The sequence below is a fragment of the Ursus americanus genome, chromosome 20 (assembly GCF_024610735.1).
Source record: "Ursus americanus isolate L20-20 chromosome 20, mUrsAme1.1.p, whole genome shotgun sequence".
Classification (NCBI taxonomy): domain Eukaryota; kingdom Metazoa; phylum Chordata; class Mammalia; order Carnivora; family Ursidae; genus Ursus; species Ursus americanus.
The window spans coordinates 26,689,821-26,707,338 of NC_142146.1; the positions used below are offsets into that span (position 1 = coordinate 26,689,821).

The 17,518-nt window shown below is 52.5% G+C and overlaps 1 protein-coding gene across 1 annotated transcript in view; it reads left to right on the plus strand.

The window, feature by feature from the left end:
- Positions 1 to 15,847, plus strand: part of RFTN1 (raftlin, lipid raft linker 1) — a 190,159-nt gene extending 174,312 nt beyond the window's left edge. The window contains exons 8-10 of the mRNA XM_045791689.2: positions 5,888 to 5,991; positions 8,358 to 8,439; positions 14,472 to 15,847. Coding sequence (XP_045647645.2) covers positions 5,888 to 5,991; positions 8,358 to 8,439; positions 14,472 to 14,867 — 582 coding nt within the window. The 3' untranslated portion in view covers positions 14,868 to 15,847. The remainder of the gene's footprint in view (positions 1 to 5,887; positions 5,992 to 8,357; positions 8,440 to 14,471) is intronic.
- Positions 15,848 to 17,518: the final 1,671 nt, after the last annotated feature.

Sequence of the window (17,518 nt, forward strand, 5' to 3'; positions counted from 1 at the left end):
CATATGCAGAGTGGCAAAAAATTGGACTCGCTGACATTCATGTTCCCAGTTGAGGTGACACTCTGCCTTCTTGTTTCAGAAACAAGTGTCCGCTTTGCAGTCTACTTAGTGCCACATTTTTCACATAAGCACCTTTCATTGGTGATCGTGCTGTTTAAAGGGGCCCCAAGCCTAATGCTCAGGAACTGTCTGGTGTTCCTAGGCACAAGAAAGCTGCAGTGGGCCTTATAGAGCAGACACATGTTAGATAAGTTTTGTTCAGGCTTGAGTTCTAGTGCTGTTGGCCGTGAGTTCAAAGTTAATGAATCAACAAGATATATTTTAAAAGGTGCCTTTAAACAGAAACACACATAAAACAAGGTTCTGTATTGATCAGGCGGTGAAGGTGTTGTCATCAGAAGTTCAAAGAAACCTAACCCTGTATTTCCGCTGGAGCATTGGTCAGAGTGTTCAGTAATTCTTGTGGCAGCATTCTAGAACAAAACTCCCATGAATAATGAAAACTGACTGTAGATAGATAGATAGATAGATAGATAGATAGATAGATAGATAGACAGACAGACAAATGAATAGATAGGTAAGATAGCCACAAAAACAAAAAGATTGGGAGAAAGGAGAAGAGGAATGATTTCAACACATTTTTTAGAAACGGAAAGTAGATATAGGGATGCTAATTGGCTTAGCAAAGTGCAGGAAGCTGCCACCTGAATGTACAAGGAGCCATGTGAGAAGAGCTCTGGTTTTCAAAGCATAAATGACCGTGGGGTGGTGGGAAGTGAACTGCAAAGCTGACAACCGGGGCATTGGTTTAAAGTCCTTATGTATTATGGTAAGAGTCCTAGCTCCCATCTATGTACCTTTTGGGTCTTAAAAATAGGGCTGCAGAAAATTTAAAAAGGTAATAAAAAGGCTGAAAGAGAAAGGAAATCTTTCAGAAGGAAAATAAAAAGACAGAGTAAGGGCAGGGGTAGTAACATGAAAATATTAGTCCTCCATTTTGACTTATAGAAGATCCAGAAAGAAGAGAGAAAATGGGGGAAAGGAAAACTGTCAAGAGAAAATAAAAGAACACTTTTCAGAAGTGAAGGACAAGAATCCTCAGATGGTGAGGCCATCAAGTATATAGCCCTATGAGTAAAAACGACCCACACCAAGGCACGTTGTGAAATTCTGAAACTTCATGGGGGAAAATATCCTAAAAGCTTACAAAGTGCAACAGGTTACAAACTATTAGCAATCAAAATAGATATCCCAATTGCAGTGCTGATCTCCAGAAGCCAGTGGAGCAGTACTTGAAAAATCTTAATGGAAAAGTAGATTTCAGCCCAGACTTCTGTACACTTTTATGAACACACAAATTCAAATGACTTCAGGGCATTTGTTTCCTAGGGAGACACTGGAGGTTGCACTCCAGCAAAATGTGGAGGAAACCAAGAAAGAGAAGACACCAGCCTTAGACAGCAGTGGGAGAAGAACCCATGCATGGAAAGCAGCCAGATCAGGATAGGAGAAAGGGTGCAGAAAGCTCCAGAAGTGATGTCGCTAGTGGAGAAAAAAAACAGAACTAATATACTGAGGCACATGGTATATTTATTGATGGGCATAGAATAGAGGTGTTGGAGCATATAGAATAAATTAGTGATGGGCTCACATACAACTAGACACATGAAAAAAAAAATTGAGGACATGATTAACTCCAGGAAAAATAAAGGACCATGTGAAAAAGAAGGCATAGTCACAGTGCATTACTTGACCCGGCACTGAGCAACATTTGCAAAGTTGTAATAACACAAACACTAACTTCTGATTTGATTAGAATTACACTATGACCATTTGGGGGCACTAAGAAAGAGGAAGTAAGAAATGTGTGTGGGAATGTGAAGCCTTTATTTCCCATGGTAGGAAATCAAAGGATATCTAAAATTGATAAGTAAAGAAACAGTACTATGCGCGTACCCTGCCAATAGGTGTTGGGCGTTAGTGTTTTGGCAGCAATTTTTCAAAAGCCATACATGTGTTTTTTCAGGGCTGTACCTTCGCACGCCCTCTCCGTGAAAGGTGAGGGCCCAGCCGGGTGGCAGGCAGGAATAGAGGCAAACATTCCCCAGTCCCTGTTTTCAGGCATGGAGACCATCCCAGTGCTGGTCCTGCACACTTTCCAGATATGGGAAATTAAATTCCTCTCTTCATTTGCACAGTCGTGTGGAAGGAGCCAAGTCTTTTCTTTGAAACTGCTTTTCTCCCAGATTGCTTCCACAGATTGAAACAGGAGAAAAGAGAAGAGCAAACTGACATTCAGGATACAAACTTTCTCACTGGACCAGTGTGTTACCTCCTAATTACTTCCCTGCGCGGAGGATCTTTAAAAATGATCAAAAGACAAAGGCGTTTCTTAGTAAACTCAACACGCTGTTGTCATGAGTTTTGGACGGTAAGGGAAAGTCGTGTTGGATGTCTGTTTCCTTAGTTGATTTGCAACCACTGGAGAAATTATGGGGAACAAAGGGAGAAAAGAGCCATAAATACAAATGAATTCCTTTTACACGAGTTGAAAAACCGCAGGACATGCTCCATTTTTTTAGCACTCCAGGTGTGATGGGAGATTACGGACCCACACAGGAGAGTGGAGAGTTAATTAAACTTTGTGCTCCTGCTTCCAGAAAGAAATGTCTTTCCGTTTGATAAGCAGGCTGTCTTTGGAGTGCTGTCTGTGCTTTTCTGTCCTCACTGGAGTGTCACAGAAAAGCAGATCAAAGGGAGCCTCCATCCGGATAGGTTTTCTACCACCTTTCTGAGCTAATGGACTTGAAAGCCTCTTCCCCTGACTGCATGGGGCTCATGTCATATTCTAGAAATGCCATCTTCGTACAGTATCGATAATACTCAAACGGGCTTTGATAGATGCTTACGAAAACCGCATTTGCCATTAATTAAATCAAGACCACCCCAGACAGGGCGGGCGAGTTGGCCAGAGGGCTGCCGCCTAACCCCCTACCATTTGTATTTTCCTTTTCGCCTCACCACGTGACGGCCAGATACTAGCACTTGAGACTGAACCTTCAGCTCTCTCAGGCAGGGTTATGTTTTGCTGTGTTTTCTCTTTTCCTTTGAGTCTTTGTGCGTCTGCACCCTCTGGCTGACATCCCCTACCCTGAAGGGAAAAACTGTTGGGAGAAAGCCTGCTGTCTTTCTCTTTAAGAGAGTGACAAAACGAAATAAAATAGAGCAAAATAGAGGCAGGCCAGGCCAGGCCCGTCTGAGCAGGCAGGTCAGGCTGCAGCGGGGGGCTGTCCATTGTCTCGCTGCTCTTGGGTGCCCGCGGAGAAAACCCAGCCCGGGCCACAGTCACTAATAAAAGGACTCCATTCTGCCACTCAGGGCTTTGTGAGGCGCCAAAGCTTGTCCTAGTTGCCATGGCTACTGTCTGATTGTGGCGGGTTTGTCACAGTGCTTGATAAAGTGGGAAGGTTATTCTTGATCGGCCCAAGTAATCATAACCTCGCAAAGCTTGAGAGTGTGGATTTCACACTTTTTTCCTCCCTTCTTGAAATCGGGGCTGCAGGGATGGGGGCAGGGTTGTCAGGATAAAGCAGCCCCAGCAGGTGGTGAGGGCCCGCCAGCTGGTGTGGAAGGGAGTTCCCCTTGTGGCCAGGGGGCTGGGCAGAAAGGGGTGTCACTGGGTCATCTGCCCTCCCTAGGCCTGAGTGGGGGCTTCAGAGAAGGCGTTAGAATGGGGGCCCCTCCTGACCCTCCCATCAAGTGATTATACTCGTACCCCTCTTTCCTTTCCTCCTTTCCCTTCCTGCCCCCTCCCACTTCTTTTATTAAGGCCCCTTCCTTTCTTCCCCCTCCTTAGCCTGTCCGTCCTTCACCTTCCCTCTCCCCTTCCTCACCCCAATTCCCTTTAGAGCTGGGCCTTTCAGGGCTCTCCACTTTCCCTTCTCACGTAGAGAAGGATGGGGAAGGTTAGCTCTGAGGTAACAACTGATTGACTTTGGCCACAGAATTGCAGACTCTTCTGTCATCAGAAGAGACCTAATTGAGGGGCACGTGGGTGGCGTGGTCAGTGGAGCATCTGACTCTTGGTTTCGGGTCAGGTCGTGATTTCAGGGTCATGAGATGGAGCCCCATGTCTGGCTCTGGGCTCTGCACAAAGTCTGCTTAAGATTCTCCTCCTCTCTCCCCTGCCCCTCCCCACCCCCCCAAATAAATAAATAAATAAATAAATAAATCTATCTATCTATCTATCTATCTATCTATCTATCTATCTTAGAGAGAGAGACCTATTGATAACAGGCAGTGTTTCTCCGACTTGTGCATGAGAACTACTGAGAAGGTTCTTTTCAGATTCAGGGCCCACCCTCACGTTTCTGATCTGGTAGGTCTCAGCAGGGTCCCAAGACTCTGCATTTCTAACAAGTTCCCAGGTGATGCCAGTGCTGCTGGCTAGGGGACCACACTTTGAGCACCACTGTCGTAGGCCAAGACTTACTTTTTATAGTTGAGGAAACAGGCTCCCAAAGGATCGATTACTTGCCAGGAGTTCAGGCAACTTGGTAGGCACACTGGGAGGGGTGCCCAGCTTTAGGGGTTTTAAAAGCCATTTGAAGAGGCAAGGCACATCTTTCTTCTAGTCCCCTAGCCCAGAGCAGCCAGACGAGCTGGTTCTATTCCCAAAAGGCCTCCAGCAGGACAGCCACTCACCACCGATGGTCCCCTTGTGAGCAGTGCCGCTCCCAAGTGAAGCCCACCTTCCTCTGTGCTCTGGGCCCAGTGTGATCTTCTGTCATACATGCTGCGGTTCTCCCCCTGGAATGCCTCTTCGCCAACTCCACCTGTCAAATATCTTCTGAGCCCTTGCACCCTGGGAAGCCTGCCTTGACCACAGCTGGCATCCTTCCTCTTCTGCTGACCCTCGAAGCCTTGTGGCCCTGCCCGTAGGCCATTTTTTATTCCCATTACTTGCATGTCTGTGCTGTTCCTCAGCTGGCCGTGAACTCCAGCAGCAGGACTGTGGCTTCCGTCCCCTTTGTACCCACCACTCTGAAATTCTCGCTGACTAGCCTTGGTTGGAAGGAATCTGGACACCTGTTTGAGATTTTCTGTAGTTCTGAAGCCAGCCTCATAGGACGGGGAATCCGTTGTAGACAGTGGGCAGGGTGGGGGCCGCACCTCCAATGTCCTCCAGGAGCCCAGAGGGAGAAATGAGGCCCGCTGCAGTGAGAGAGCGAGACGTGGACCCCAGGGCAGTGGCCTCGCAGTACGGTGGCCTCCCATGGGGGCAGGACTGAGCTTCCAAATGGAATGGCAAGTCAGAGACCCCCACCACACGCACACACGGATTTGAAATAAAACACAGGCCTCACTCATTAACCCGTTTGTGTCAGTCTGCGTGACACAGATGCAGCTCCGTGTGTGTGTGTGTGTGTGTGTGCTTGTGTGCACATGTCTGTGTTGCTGCCATGGCTGGATGCGAACAACTTGATCATTTATGAAACATAACCTCACTCCCCACCACACGCTCTGAAATCCTCAGTGTGTGTTGTCATCTGCCCTGAATTCAGCTCTGAGTCAAGGTGACTGGGCTTCTCCAGAGAGACTCCAGAGAGGCTCTTCGTCCACACAAGAATAAAACCAAACTAATGCATTAATCCTTTGGCTCTAATTCCTTGCTGACTGCATAGCCTGAGTCGGGACCCAGAAAGAAATCCCACGTCGGCAGTTTGGCTCTGAAGTCCGTAAGCGTCCGCAGAGCGGGACCTCCGGGCTGCAGGGCGCCCCGCCTCTTGCCTGCTCTGTCGCCTTGGCCAATTGAACGGTCCCCCCTCCGTCACTCAGGTGTTGACTCGGGGCAGCCGCAGCCCTCACAGTGGCCTTTCTCCCCCAGGGTGTCGAGGTGCAGACCGACTACGTGCCCCTGCTGAACTCCCTGGCGGCCTATGGCTGGCAGCTCACCTGTGTGCTACCAACTCCCGTCGTCAAGACTACCAGGTAACGACAGGCCCCATCATCATCGTTATTACTCAGCACCTGCCCTGCGCTGCACACTCCACGTAACTTATTTAGTCCTGTGACAAGCCTCTGAGGCTGGTGTGGTGACCAGACTCTCCAGCTGGGAAGTGGCAGAGCTGGGATCTCAGGTTCTTAACCACAACCTCCCCTGCACCCCTCTTCTCACATGGGGAGTCTTGGCCAGTGAATCGTGACTGCCAGGCATGTCAAAGATGAGCCTCCTGGGTTGAGGGCGCCCAGGGCTCTCAGGTACAAAAGAAATTGAGCCCCTACTATGTGCCCTGTGCTGGCTTGGGTAGGTACCTTGCGTGTAAAATTTCATTTAGTCCTCAAAAAAAAGTCCTACGAGGTGGAATCTTTTCAGTAAACCCATTTTACCGCTGAGGAAGCTATGGCAGGGAGGTTGAAGGACTCACCCAAGATCATGGCCCTTGGCCAGTGGTCCCACAGAGAGGGTGTAAAGACTGCAGTCTTGGCCCTGGCTTGTGGCACTCCCTACAGTTTCACATTTAGGGGCATTTGTCCACCTGAGCCCAGCCCCCCCCCCCATTCCTTGTCCTCCCGGGCGTGTCCCAGTCATACCAACCCTGAAAGGCCTTCCATCTGTATTTCGAGCTTATCTAAACAAATCCTCCTAACTACCCTGTGGGGTTATAAGCATAGATAGGATTCCCATTTTATAGATGAGAAAACTGAGGCTCAGAGAGGCTCTGTCACATACCTAAGGCCACACAGCCAGTAAGTGGCAGAACTGGGACTAGAACCTCAGTCTCCAGAGTCAGGAGCTCCTCCTACACCAGGCAGTCTCCTCGCTGACCTGCAGGGATGCCCTGTCCCATGGCCCTCAGTATTCCACCTTCCCCGAGTCGTCCTGCACGCTCACTATTACGGGGTGATGGCAGCACGAGGTGAGGCTGGTGATCCGGGAGGGACAGCAGGGCTGTGCAGCCACAGAGCCCAGACTGAGGGTGGAGAATGACGGGGATGATCCGTGCCTTCCTGGGTCCCTCCTTGAGGCCATCTGGGCTCTCCACGTGAATCCCTCCTGACACTGGGCCACAGTGGGTCTGCACACTACCGGGCACCAGTCTGCGGCCACCTTTGGGCCCCGGGCCGTTGGGAGCCTCCATGCTGCCTCACAGCCAAGACTTCTGTGGGTATGGGGTAATGTGGAGGGGTGGAAAGAATCCTGGATTTGGGACCTGCAGGCTTGAACCCAAGTCCAGACCCTTCCACTTGCTAACTGTCCATCCTGGTCCAGTCCTATAGCTTCTCTGAATGCATTTCCTTGTCTGTAAGTCAGAAGAATGTCTGCTCCACCACCCACTCCAAAGGGTAAGAGTCGTGATGAGAATAGATTTGAATGTGAAGCCCCAGCTCGTTTTGAGCCGTGTAAACCCAGAGGGTACAGACATGTGTCTCTGTCTCCCTCTCATACCTGCTCAGTAATGGCCCCTACTCCTCCACTCCCCTGTGCCATACACGCCTCCTCGTGGTGGAGTGGAGAGCGCGTGGAACCAGGCAGGTTTGAGCCTGAATCCTCACCGTGTGATCTCAAGCCTGCTCCTTAAGGGAGCTTTTGTCTCCTGTCTTTACAGACAGGCAGTGGTCCCACTCCTTGGAGCTCTGTGGTGACGCTTAAATGAGCCATGATGTGTGAAATCACCCAGCCCAGCCCCAGCACAAAATATGTTCATTTTCTCCCCCTTTTCCCTCCGACATTCCATGCAGTGGCGCTTGCCTCCGCAGAGAAGACAGAGATCTCCTTCACAAATAGTTCTGCCATCTTGCAAGGCAGCTCTGTGGGGGCCGAGGGGGAGCATGCTCTCTGTGCCTTGAAAATGAGGAGCACGCCTGAGCAACCTGGCTGCCTGGGGCCCAGCGAGGGCCAGTGAGGCCCGAGGCCGCACCCCTGTGCTCAGCCAGCCTTCTGCAGAGCCTCGCCCCCGTCCCGGGCCACGCTGACCTCTCCTTGGCTCATTACCAAAGACAGATTTGGAAGAGCCCTTCCACCTCTTGAGATTCACTAAAGAAGCCAGTTTATCATCATTTGGCCAAGATGCCAGCTGTTATTTCACATTGAGGGAAGGGGAGCACGCAACTATGAAGCTGACTTGGCAGACATGCCTGCACAGCTTTTGTGGAGCCCCTAGCAGAGCCCCCTGGAAGCAAGGGGGGTGGCCTGGGCTAGGGGGAGTGCTTCTTGATTTCTGACCTCTCACTGTTCACTGGCGGCTTTCCTTTCTGTGGGCGCTCAGCCCCAACAACCTTAGGGACGGACCCAGCGGTGGGGTTGGGGGCCCCCCGGGTGTAACAGCTCATTCTCAGCTCCGCGTGTGTTGCAGGGAGGGGAATGTATCCACCAAGCAGATTGTCTTTCTTCAGAGACCGTGTCTACCTCAGAAAATCAAGAAGAAGGAATCAAAGGTAAGCGCCCTTGATTGCCTTCCCCGGCCTTCCCCGGCCTTCCCCGGCCTTCCTCGGCCTTCCTCGGCAGGGCTCCATCTGCAGCTGCATTTTCTGTAGCAGTTGGGTGGGCAGCCAGCTCCAGCTTCCAAGGGCTCTCAGAGGAACACCTGAGCCCCTTGGCAAAGGGAGTCACACCTGAGGCTGCCGAAAACAGATGGGAGTGCTGGAGGGCGCTGGGGGATCTTGTCTGTCAGGCCGGAGAGCAGAGTAGAACCGTTCTGTGGGACACTCACGTAGACCAGATATTCCCACTAAACTAAAAATAGGGACATGAGGTCAGCTGCCCTCTAACCAGGGGGTGCGAGGGCTTGAGTTCGTGCCCAGCTTCTCTGTATCTTCATCTCATGATGAGCTCTGGTTGCAGCCCGTTGTATCCCTCCGGACATCAGAAGTTTGGTGATCTTGACAGAGAGACCCTGCCAGAGCTCCTTCTTGACATGCCCCGGCCCGAAGGCCTCTCAGTGACAGTGGCTGGTAAGGACGGAGGCCAGCCACCATCCGTGGCAGAGTCCTCAGGCCAGGCTGTCCTGGGGGTTGCCGGAGGGCCTTCCTCCCCTCACAGGACAGCACATGACCTGGAAAACCCAGTCATGCCAAGAGACTGTGCTGCTCTGAGACGTTTCCCCGTGTTTCCAGGAGGCAAACCCAAGTGCTTCCCTCGCGTCAGATGATTCTGATGCTTCGCACCCGCACACTTTGCGGCTGGTGGGTGATTCGCCATTTGCTCAGGAAGAGGTGGGGGAGTCGGGAACGTGTGAAAGCCCAAGTCAGGACTCACCTGAAGCCAGCCCGAGCTGCCTTTGATGGCCAAGGCAGTGCTCTCTGGCAGAGCCTGACGGACCTGCTCCGCTCCTCGCGCTTGGCACCTTCCCATGCTCCCCCCTTAGTTCCTCATGTTCTCTGGACACGGAGCCTGGACAGGAGCAACAAGCAAGTGAACAGATTGTAGCAGCCCCTTGCCAGCCGGCAAACCCAAGGGGCTGGGAGGGGGGGGCTCCTGGGAGGAACGCCAAGGAGATGGCGACCTGAAGCCAGATGGTGTAGAATGCAGAGGAAGGTCCCTGTCTCAGCTCCAAGACGCTAATGTGACAGGTGACAGCAGCAGAGGGCCAGAAGGCAACCGCTGAAGTCACCATTAACCACCAGGAGCAGTCAGCCGCCGGCTGGAAGATGGATCTCCCCCGGACCACTGTTAGCTGCAGCTTGGCCCTGGGCTCCTCGGGACCGCGTGCGTTCACAGTGACAGCACCAGCACAGGCCAGGCTGCCGTCAGACGCCAAAACACGCCAGCTCGGGCCCTAAGAGGAGGCTGTGCTGCCTTTTCCTGCCGGCTCTTCCCGGTGGGGGATGTGGGCGGTTCCCAAACGAGAGACTCAGGGTTTGACTTTGGTAGGAAGGCTGTGCGGCTCACGGCGGGACAAGCAGGAGATTTTAGAGGTAGTGCTTTAAAGCCGCTGTAAGAAGGTGGACCGACTTCCCTTGGGGAGAACCCAGAGGATGGAGCCATTGACTTGCTGGTCGGTAGACCCTTCCAAGCCCAATCAGCTGCACTACAATGGGTGCTGCTTTCTCTTTTGAAGGACTTCTTTTTCTGCTCATTCGTAGGATTGGCTCCCGTCGAGCACAGGTTTTCTGTGTGACCTGGAGAGGTCACCTCACTCACTGGTGGAGTCCCAGAGGGGGGACTTCGCAGCCAGATGGCTTGTCTCCCTCGCACAGTCCTGGCCAGTGGCTCAGCTGCTGACTCGGGTGGGCAGCCGGCTCCCACGAGCTGAGGGTGCCCCGGTGGCCGTGGCAGTAACTCCCGCAAGTCCTCACCGTGCCTGAGTCCCCGCAGCACTGACGCTGTTGACCGCCCTCTGCCTCTTGACGCGGCTTTTCCTCTCGGCTCTGACCCCACGTTGTTCTGGTTTTCCAGCAGGTTTTCAGACCCAGCCCCATTTCTCTCTCACTCTCTGGTCTTCCTTAGAAAATCTCATTCATCCCCAGAATGAGAAATCTGAGCGGCTGAGTTGACGATTCCTGCACCAGCCTTTTCAGTACTAGAAATCTAGAACAAGGGCACCACCACTGTCCAGAGGCACCCACCCACCCAGGGCTCATCCTTGACTCCCCGTCTCCTCACTGCCATGGTCACTCTCTCCTCAAGACACGTCTGTTTTAGGTACTAGGAACTTGAATCCCTCCACTTCTCGCCACCATCCTGTGCTCAACAACTCTAATCCTCCGGCCACAGGTCGCTGCTAAGTATGTTCTCCACTAGGAGCGAAGGGAATCTTGTACAAAAGCACATTGAATCATGTCACCCCCACAGCTTAAAATGGTTCTAAAGCTTTGTGTGATTCTTAAGATGTGAATCTGCATGGGACCCACAGGGCCGTGTGTGGTCTGGCCCCTCTTGGTTCTTCTGCCACCGTCCCCATTTTCTGCACCCCAGCTACTGAGGCCTTCATGCTCTTCTGTGCCCCTTCTTGCCACAGGGACTTTGCTCTGGCCGTTCCCTCTGCCTCAGACACTCTCTTCCTTTGTTTGTATGAGTCATGAAATGTGTGAGCCCAGGACATTCGTATTATGTCTGCTCTGAAATCTAAGAAAAGGGGCCACAAGGCTGGCACACCAAGGACACAGCAGATTGAGGCCTCTTTTAATTAGCAAAGTGGAGAAAATTCTCCCATCAAGACTTTCCGGCATTTGAAAGAAACCTCTTTGTGTGCACGTGAGTGGGGCTTTCAAAGCAAATAATTAAAGTCCTTCCAAGGTAATAGATGATTTCTCCCACACCAAAGTCTTCCTTCCGGCTACACTCCTTGAAGTGGAGGCAGGTAACGGACAGTTTTTAAAATGTGGGAATTAAATCCATTAGCCCTTCCCGACATGGAACTCTGGACCCACACCGCTGTCAAGTGAAGGATTTTCTTCTTTTCCACACTTGTTTCTCACATGGACAGCTAGTGGGACTCTTTCTCGGTGTGGGCGCCAGCGGCACCCCCACGTGCCACAGACCCACTGCTGGCGAAGGGCCCGGCACTGGTGTGGTCTGCTTAGTTTGTTCAGAGGCTCTTCCCTGGTACCGCTCCAGATGAGGAATCCAGCTTCCCAGCTGGGCCGCCTGCCTGTAAGGATGTTACAGACCTGCCCTCAGAGCCTCAACCCAAAAAGCTGTCACCGTCCCAGGGGTGGCTGTGTCCCTGCTTCTCCTCATCTTGCTTTCTGAGACGTTGCCTTGTTGAGCCTTGGGATCTGGAACAATTGTTGTGTTTGTTAAAACCCCCGACAGTCCTCCGGTCCTCCGCTTAAAGGAGGAGGAGAAGGGAATGGTGAAGGGAGTGGGTGTGAAGAGGGGAGGGAGACAAGGAAGCCTCTCCATGAGGGGCAGAGCTGGGGGCCGCGGGAGGGCAGGGGGTGTCTTTCTCTTAGCTCAGTGCTTCTCAGACTGGGGCCCGTGGACTAGCAGTATGGGCCTTACCTGGGAGTTTGTTAAACATGCCAAGTCTCCCTCCCCTCCCCAGGTTGACCTGAGTCAGAAACTCTGGGATGGGGCCAGTGATGTGCTTCAGGCACCCTCTGGATGAGTGCGATGCCCATTCAAGTCTGGGGGCCAGGGTCTGAGTTAAATAGCATAAGGCCCTTTCTTGGCTTGCCTGTGGACTGCCGTTCAAATTTTATCATTATTGATCTTTTTAAAAATAGGCCTGTCAGGGAGGCTTTGGCATAGATCTTTTTTTTTTTTTTTTAAATAAGCCAAACCCAAGTATCTTTAATGGCAGTTAAATCTGGATTTCCATTAACTGACTGCTTGGCCTAATGAGTCACATGCCTGACCCAGCAGATGCATCACAGTCTGAAAGGGGAGGCGCTTATGTGTTGGGCTGAGCCCTTCCAAAGGTGCGTGGCCTCTCCCCTTGTTTCTTCTCCTCCTTGCTGCTGGGGCGAGAGCCTAAAGCCTTTCGTCCACCAAGACTGAGAGGCTGGAAGGGTTGCATGGAGCCAGAAACAGCTGTGTCTGCATTCCAGCATGCTCTTTTCTGGCTGTGTGACTTCGGGCAAGTTACTCAAGCTCTCTGAACCTCTATGCGCTCGTCTATAAAATCATGCTATAAAATGAGCTGACTAGGGAGAGTGCTGTTTTGGAGATTCGGGGACATGCGAGATCTTGCCACAGTGTGAGAGACGCGGCAGGCACCTCGGTGTGTGCTCGTTTCTTCCCAGCAGGTACCTGTGGGCAGTGTGCCTTCACACTTGGGAACATTTCGCTTTCAGACGATACAAACCCTGGCTTGGGCCCCAGCTGCTTCTCCGCTTCTGAATGCCTCCGCAAGAGAGAGGAGGAGGGAAAGGGAGACTCGAGTCAGGGCCTCCTCCCTACTTGGCTGCAGCCCCCATGACAGCTGTGGGGGGATGGGGACCCCCAGGCAGCAGGGGGAGTGAGTGACGTCACCATGGCCTGTCTGAGGACACAGAAGACAGTGTAGTCCTAGAAGGCACGTGACTTGACGGGTGTCCCTGTGGTGACTCAGAAGGACAGAAAACGTTGGCTGGGATCGTCCCCACCAGCTCGTGCTGACAGCCCCAAATCCTCTGCCCCACAGCCTGGCCGGTCCCTGGAGAAAGTGGCTGGTGTGTTCTCCTGGTGGATTAGGTGTGACCTTCTACAGGAAACCAGAGATGGCTGGGCTTCCCGAGGGCGCACGCAAGTTCTGCTTCCTTAGCAAGAGCAGTCGCTGAGAGGAGAGCTGGGTTTGCATTAGAAAAGAAGAGTCCAGGGGAGACCCTGGCACGGACAGAATCGTCCACGGTCATACACCGCCCAACCGCAGGGGGCGCTCTCGGCATCCGTGACAGTGTGACGGGGCCCAGAGTTGCAGCCCAGCCCTGGGGGCAGACGCCTATTTGAGAGATGAGGAATTTGAGACTTGGAGAGATTGATAACTTGCCCAAAGACAGACAGCCCTCTGGGATGGGCTGAGAGCTTACTCCACCCACGCCCTGCGTCCCAACAACGGCATCCCCGTGCCGACAAGGGGATGCCTCGGCTCCCTCAGAGGGGCTGCCAGGCCGGCATCGCCGGGCCCGAACCACCCGTGCAGGCCGCTGACTTTGGACCTCAGCGCCACCGCCGCCGCCCCCAACAGCAACCTCGATGACGCGTGGGCACCGCCCGATCGTGGGGCCTCTTCATGCCCAGTCTCCCCTCCTAGCTTCCACATGACCCGTTCTTGCCCAGCTCCATTACTGACTGGGCACCCTTGTCCTCTCGGAGCCTCTGTTGACTTCCCTGTCACATGGGGAAATGCTTAGTTGCAGGGCAGCCCCCCAGGAAGCAGCCTCTGATAGATTTGGGTGGAGGAAGTTTTTAGGGGGTGTGCTCCCAGGAACACCTGTGGGGAAAGGAGGGCACCGGGGTGGGGGGGGGTGGAGAGGAAGCTGAGCTGTGATGCGGTCACAGCAGTGGCTTTATTAGCCAACCCCCCGGAGAGCCCTGGAGCTGGGATGGCCTTTTAAGTTGGCCTGGGGTGGGACAGGAGAATGGAGCCCGCAGCACAGCGCCGGCCCCAAGTTCTGCGCCCTTCTAACTCCGGGGATCTGGTAGGAGAACGCAGGCCCGGTGCTTGGGAAGCACAACCCGCTCAGAACGGAGGCGCGTAGCCAGCGCCGTGGCTCTTAGGAGGGGCAGGCCCCACGTCTCTTCTCCCATCCTGCTTCTCCAAATGATGGGTGTCAGGACCTCCTTTCCCAGAGCCCTGTCCCCAGAGACCCCTGAACTCCACACCTACAAGACACGTCATGGAGCGCGTTGGGCAGGCTCTTGCCACGGGTGTGAAGTGTCTGGGCCATGATTCAAGTTTGGTGCCGGTAATGCTCTGCTCCAGGAATACGGGAATTGTGTGTCTTGCTCCGAGGAGGGACGTGGGCACGAAGGCAAGCAATCAGGTGAAGCTCTGGGTTCACGGAGACTGCATTTATTTATCCCCGTCCTCTCTGATCTCTAGTTCCAGTGGCGGTTCTCCCGAGAAGACATGCACAGCAGGCAGATGAGGAAATCCAAAGGTAAATTCAGCGCCAGAGACAAGCGACAAGCAGAAGAAAACGAGAAGAACTTAGAAGAGCAGTTTTCCAAAGCTGGAGACGTGGGAAACTGTGTGCCAGGCCCACACCAGGAGGACGAGGCCTCGGAGGAGCTGAAGGTCCCCATCCAGGAGGTCACAGAAGGAAAGCAGCATCCCGACCGGCTCTGCGTGGAGGCCGAGGCTGTGCAAAATGGTCCAGCTGGTCCCTGCAGGGCCCCCACAGGGGGCTGCGCTGAGCACTCCCATTCCGGGGAGGATATCAGGGAGGGGGGTGCCGGGGAAGGGGCCTCGGAGCCCGCCATGCTGGAAGACAACTGAGTCTAGAGCATTGGTGTTGAAAGCCTGCTGAGCTGGCAGCCCCGAGGCTCTGTGCTGGCATCAGGGGTGGGGGCCGGTTTGCCTCAGTGTCCAGTGTTACCCTTTGGCTTGGCTTGACCTCTTCTTGTGAGCTCACCCGGGCCCTCCGAGGGCTGGGTCCCTGACCATGTTGGTCTCCGCACATCCATTAGAAATGTGTCGTAATGCCCCAGTGTTAGAATGCGAGAGGTCAAGTTATTTCCTCATCCGTTTCCCAGTCCCGTGGGAGGGACTGGACCAGTCAGTGCCTGTGTCCACCCCCACGGCCTCCAGGGAGCATTCGACTCAAGTCCATCCTTGGGCCTCCCTGGCTACAAACCAAGGCTGTCTGTTGTTCCTTTCCCCCCCCCACCCGCCCCCTTGCTGGGGCACTGTCCATCCCCTGCTGCTTTCTGCAGCTACTTGGTGACGTGACAATGCCTGGAGGCCATCAGGTGCCCTGCTCCGTCTCAACCCCACAGACCATGCTGCTTTGGCAAAGAAAATGACGGTGGGTAGGGGAGGTGCCCCACCTACCGGCTTTTCTCGAAGTGTTCCCATAGATACTGGTAATCTGGAAATGAAGAGGTAAAACTCTGTGTGTGCCCCTGCTCTTGCAGAATGTCCAAGAAAGTATTCTGTATTAGTATTAATGCCAAAAACTTTTTTAAGGGTTTTGTACTCAGCACATCATATGAACACATGTTCCTTCTGTCATTTCAGGGCAACCCGGCCAGTTGGGAGCCCTTGTTATGTGCTATTTTAATCAGTGTATCATTGGCCAAGTTGTTTCCATGTATGCTATCACGTGTTTATATTGTCCAGAAAGTATTGTTAAGGCTTTAAGTAGATGGAACTGGCAAACCGTGGAGAGAGAACGCCGATTGTCTTGACCCAAACAACAGCCTGTCTCTTCTCTTTCTTGTTTAGTTACTTAAAGCAATAAATCATCTATGAGTTTAGTGCATTGTGAGTATTGAGTCTTGTGTCACAGTGAAAAGTCCTAGCCTGATGTCCAAAGGACTCGGTCCCCATTCACTCCGTAAGTTGCTGACTATGGCAGCATGATGATTTTGGAGAAGAAAATGAAGTTCCTGTGGAAAATAGCAGAGCCAGCGAAGCACACAGTGCTTTCCTGTCATTTGTAGAAAGAAGATGGACAGTGAGATTCAGGTGTCACTGGCTAAGGCAGGGCACAGCCACCTCCGATGGCCTGGGATGGTAGAGACAAATACCTTTTAAAAACAAAGTCCTACATCTTGGTTTCTTTGCATGTTTCCAGACTTTTTTAAAAAAAGATTTGTTTATTTTAGAGAGGGAGAGAGAGAGTATGCACACACACGAGTGGGGGCAGGGGCAGAGACAGAGACAGAATCCCAAGGAGACTCCCCACCGAGCGTGGAGCCGGATGCAGGGCTCAGTCCCACAACCCAAGAGATCATGATCTGAGCCGAAATCACTGGTCAGATGCTTAACCGACTGAGCCACCCAGGTGCCCGCTACCAGACTTTTAAAGTAAATTATTTCGTGAAGCAAGTCTCTTCCTTGTTTGCAAGTTTTGCTAAAATAAACACATGTACTATATTTCTATAGGGCAGTATTGGAAACCCTTGTAAGCCACATTGTACAATTGTTTTTCTCTTGATTTTTGAGCAAAGTTCCCCCGCCCAGCTCCAGAGCTTCCCTAAAAAGGTTGAAAGCTCTGTTCAAAGAGAAGACAACTATTTATAATTGACATTTTCCACAATTGCACTCAAGAATATCTATACAGCCCTGATTTAAAAAATTATCTCTTAGGCTGTATCTTAGAGGATCATGGCTTTTTAAAAATATGCTAGTTAGCAGAGCCTGCGACAAAAACGATGCCCATCTCTCACGACTTTGGGAAGCATTTGGCCCCAGGCTGCACCCTTCAGGAGGATGGCCTACATCACTCAGCAGTGGGTACATTTTTCGATAATTAAATGACATTTGTGTTGGCTGCCTGTGTTATGGGAAAAAAAATTAAAGGTGACTGTAGCTGATTTGAATTCCTCAGGGAGTTTGCCCTAGTGCCAGGCTACCAAGTCATTCCTGAAGGTCCTGCTTTTTTCCCCACTTCCCCACACCTTGCTACTATCTGGCAACATATCGGTTTGCCGGGGGCAGTTCTCAAACTGACTGGCCTTAGAATCACCGGCTGCTACCTGGGTCCCACCTGAGACTAGAGAGGTCGCTCTAGGGAGTGGCCCGGGCACTAGATTGGTAAGCCCCCCGGGGATTCTGGGGTACAGCCAAGGGCGAGAGCCACTGGCCACGGGGTTGCTGTGAGTTGGCTCACAGCTCGTTCCTTGTGGAATGAAACGCTGTTTACAAAAGGTAAATACCCAAGGCCCTAACAATCCCAACATCCTACATGTGCATTTCAAGTGGTGGGATTCCCGAAGGCAATCGTACTATCCTCTCATGGCCAATAGGGTAAAAGGCCATTGTTGGCACCGGCAAGGCCCTGCGACATTGTCGGTGGGCCTGTAGAGGCCTGTCGTCTTTGGCTCCAGGAAACTTGTGCACGTGGCAGTCAGTCTTCGGGGCTGCACCTGTCACGGCAGGTCTGGAAGGAATGGGGAGTTCTGGGTGTGACCAGCTGACATAAG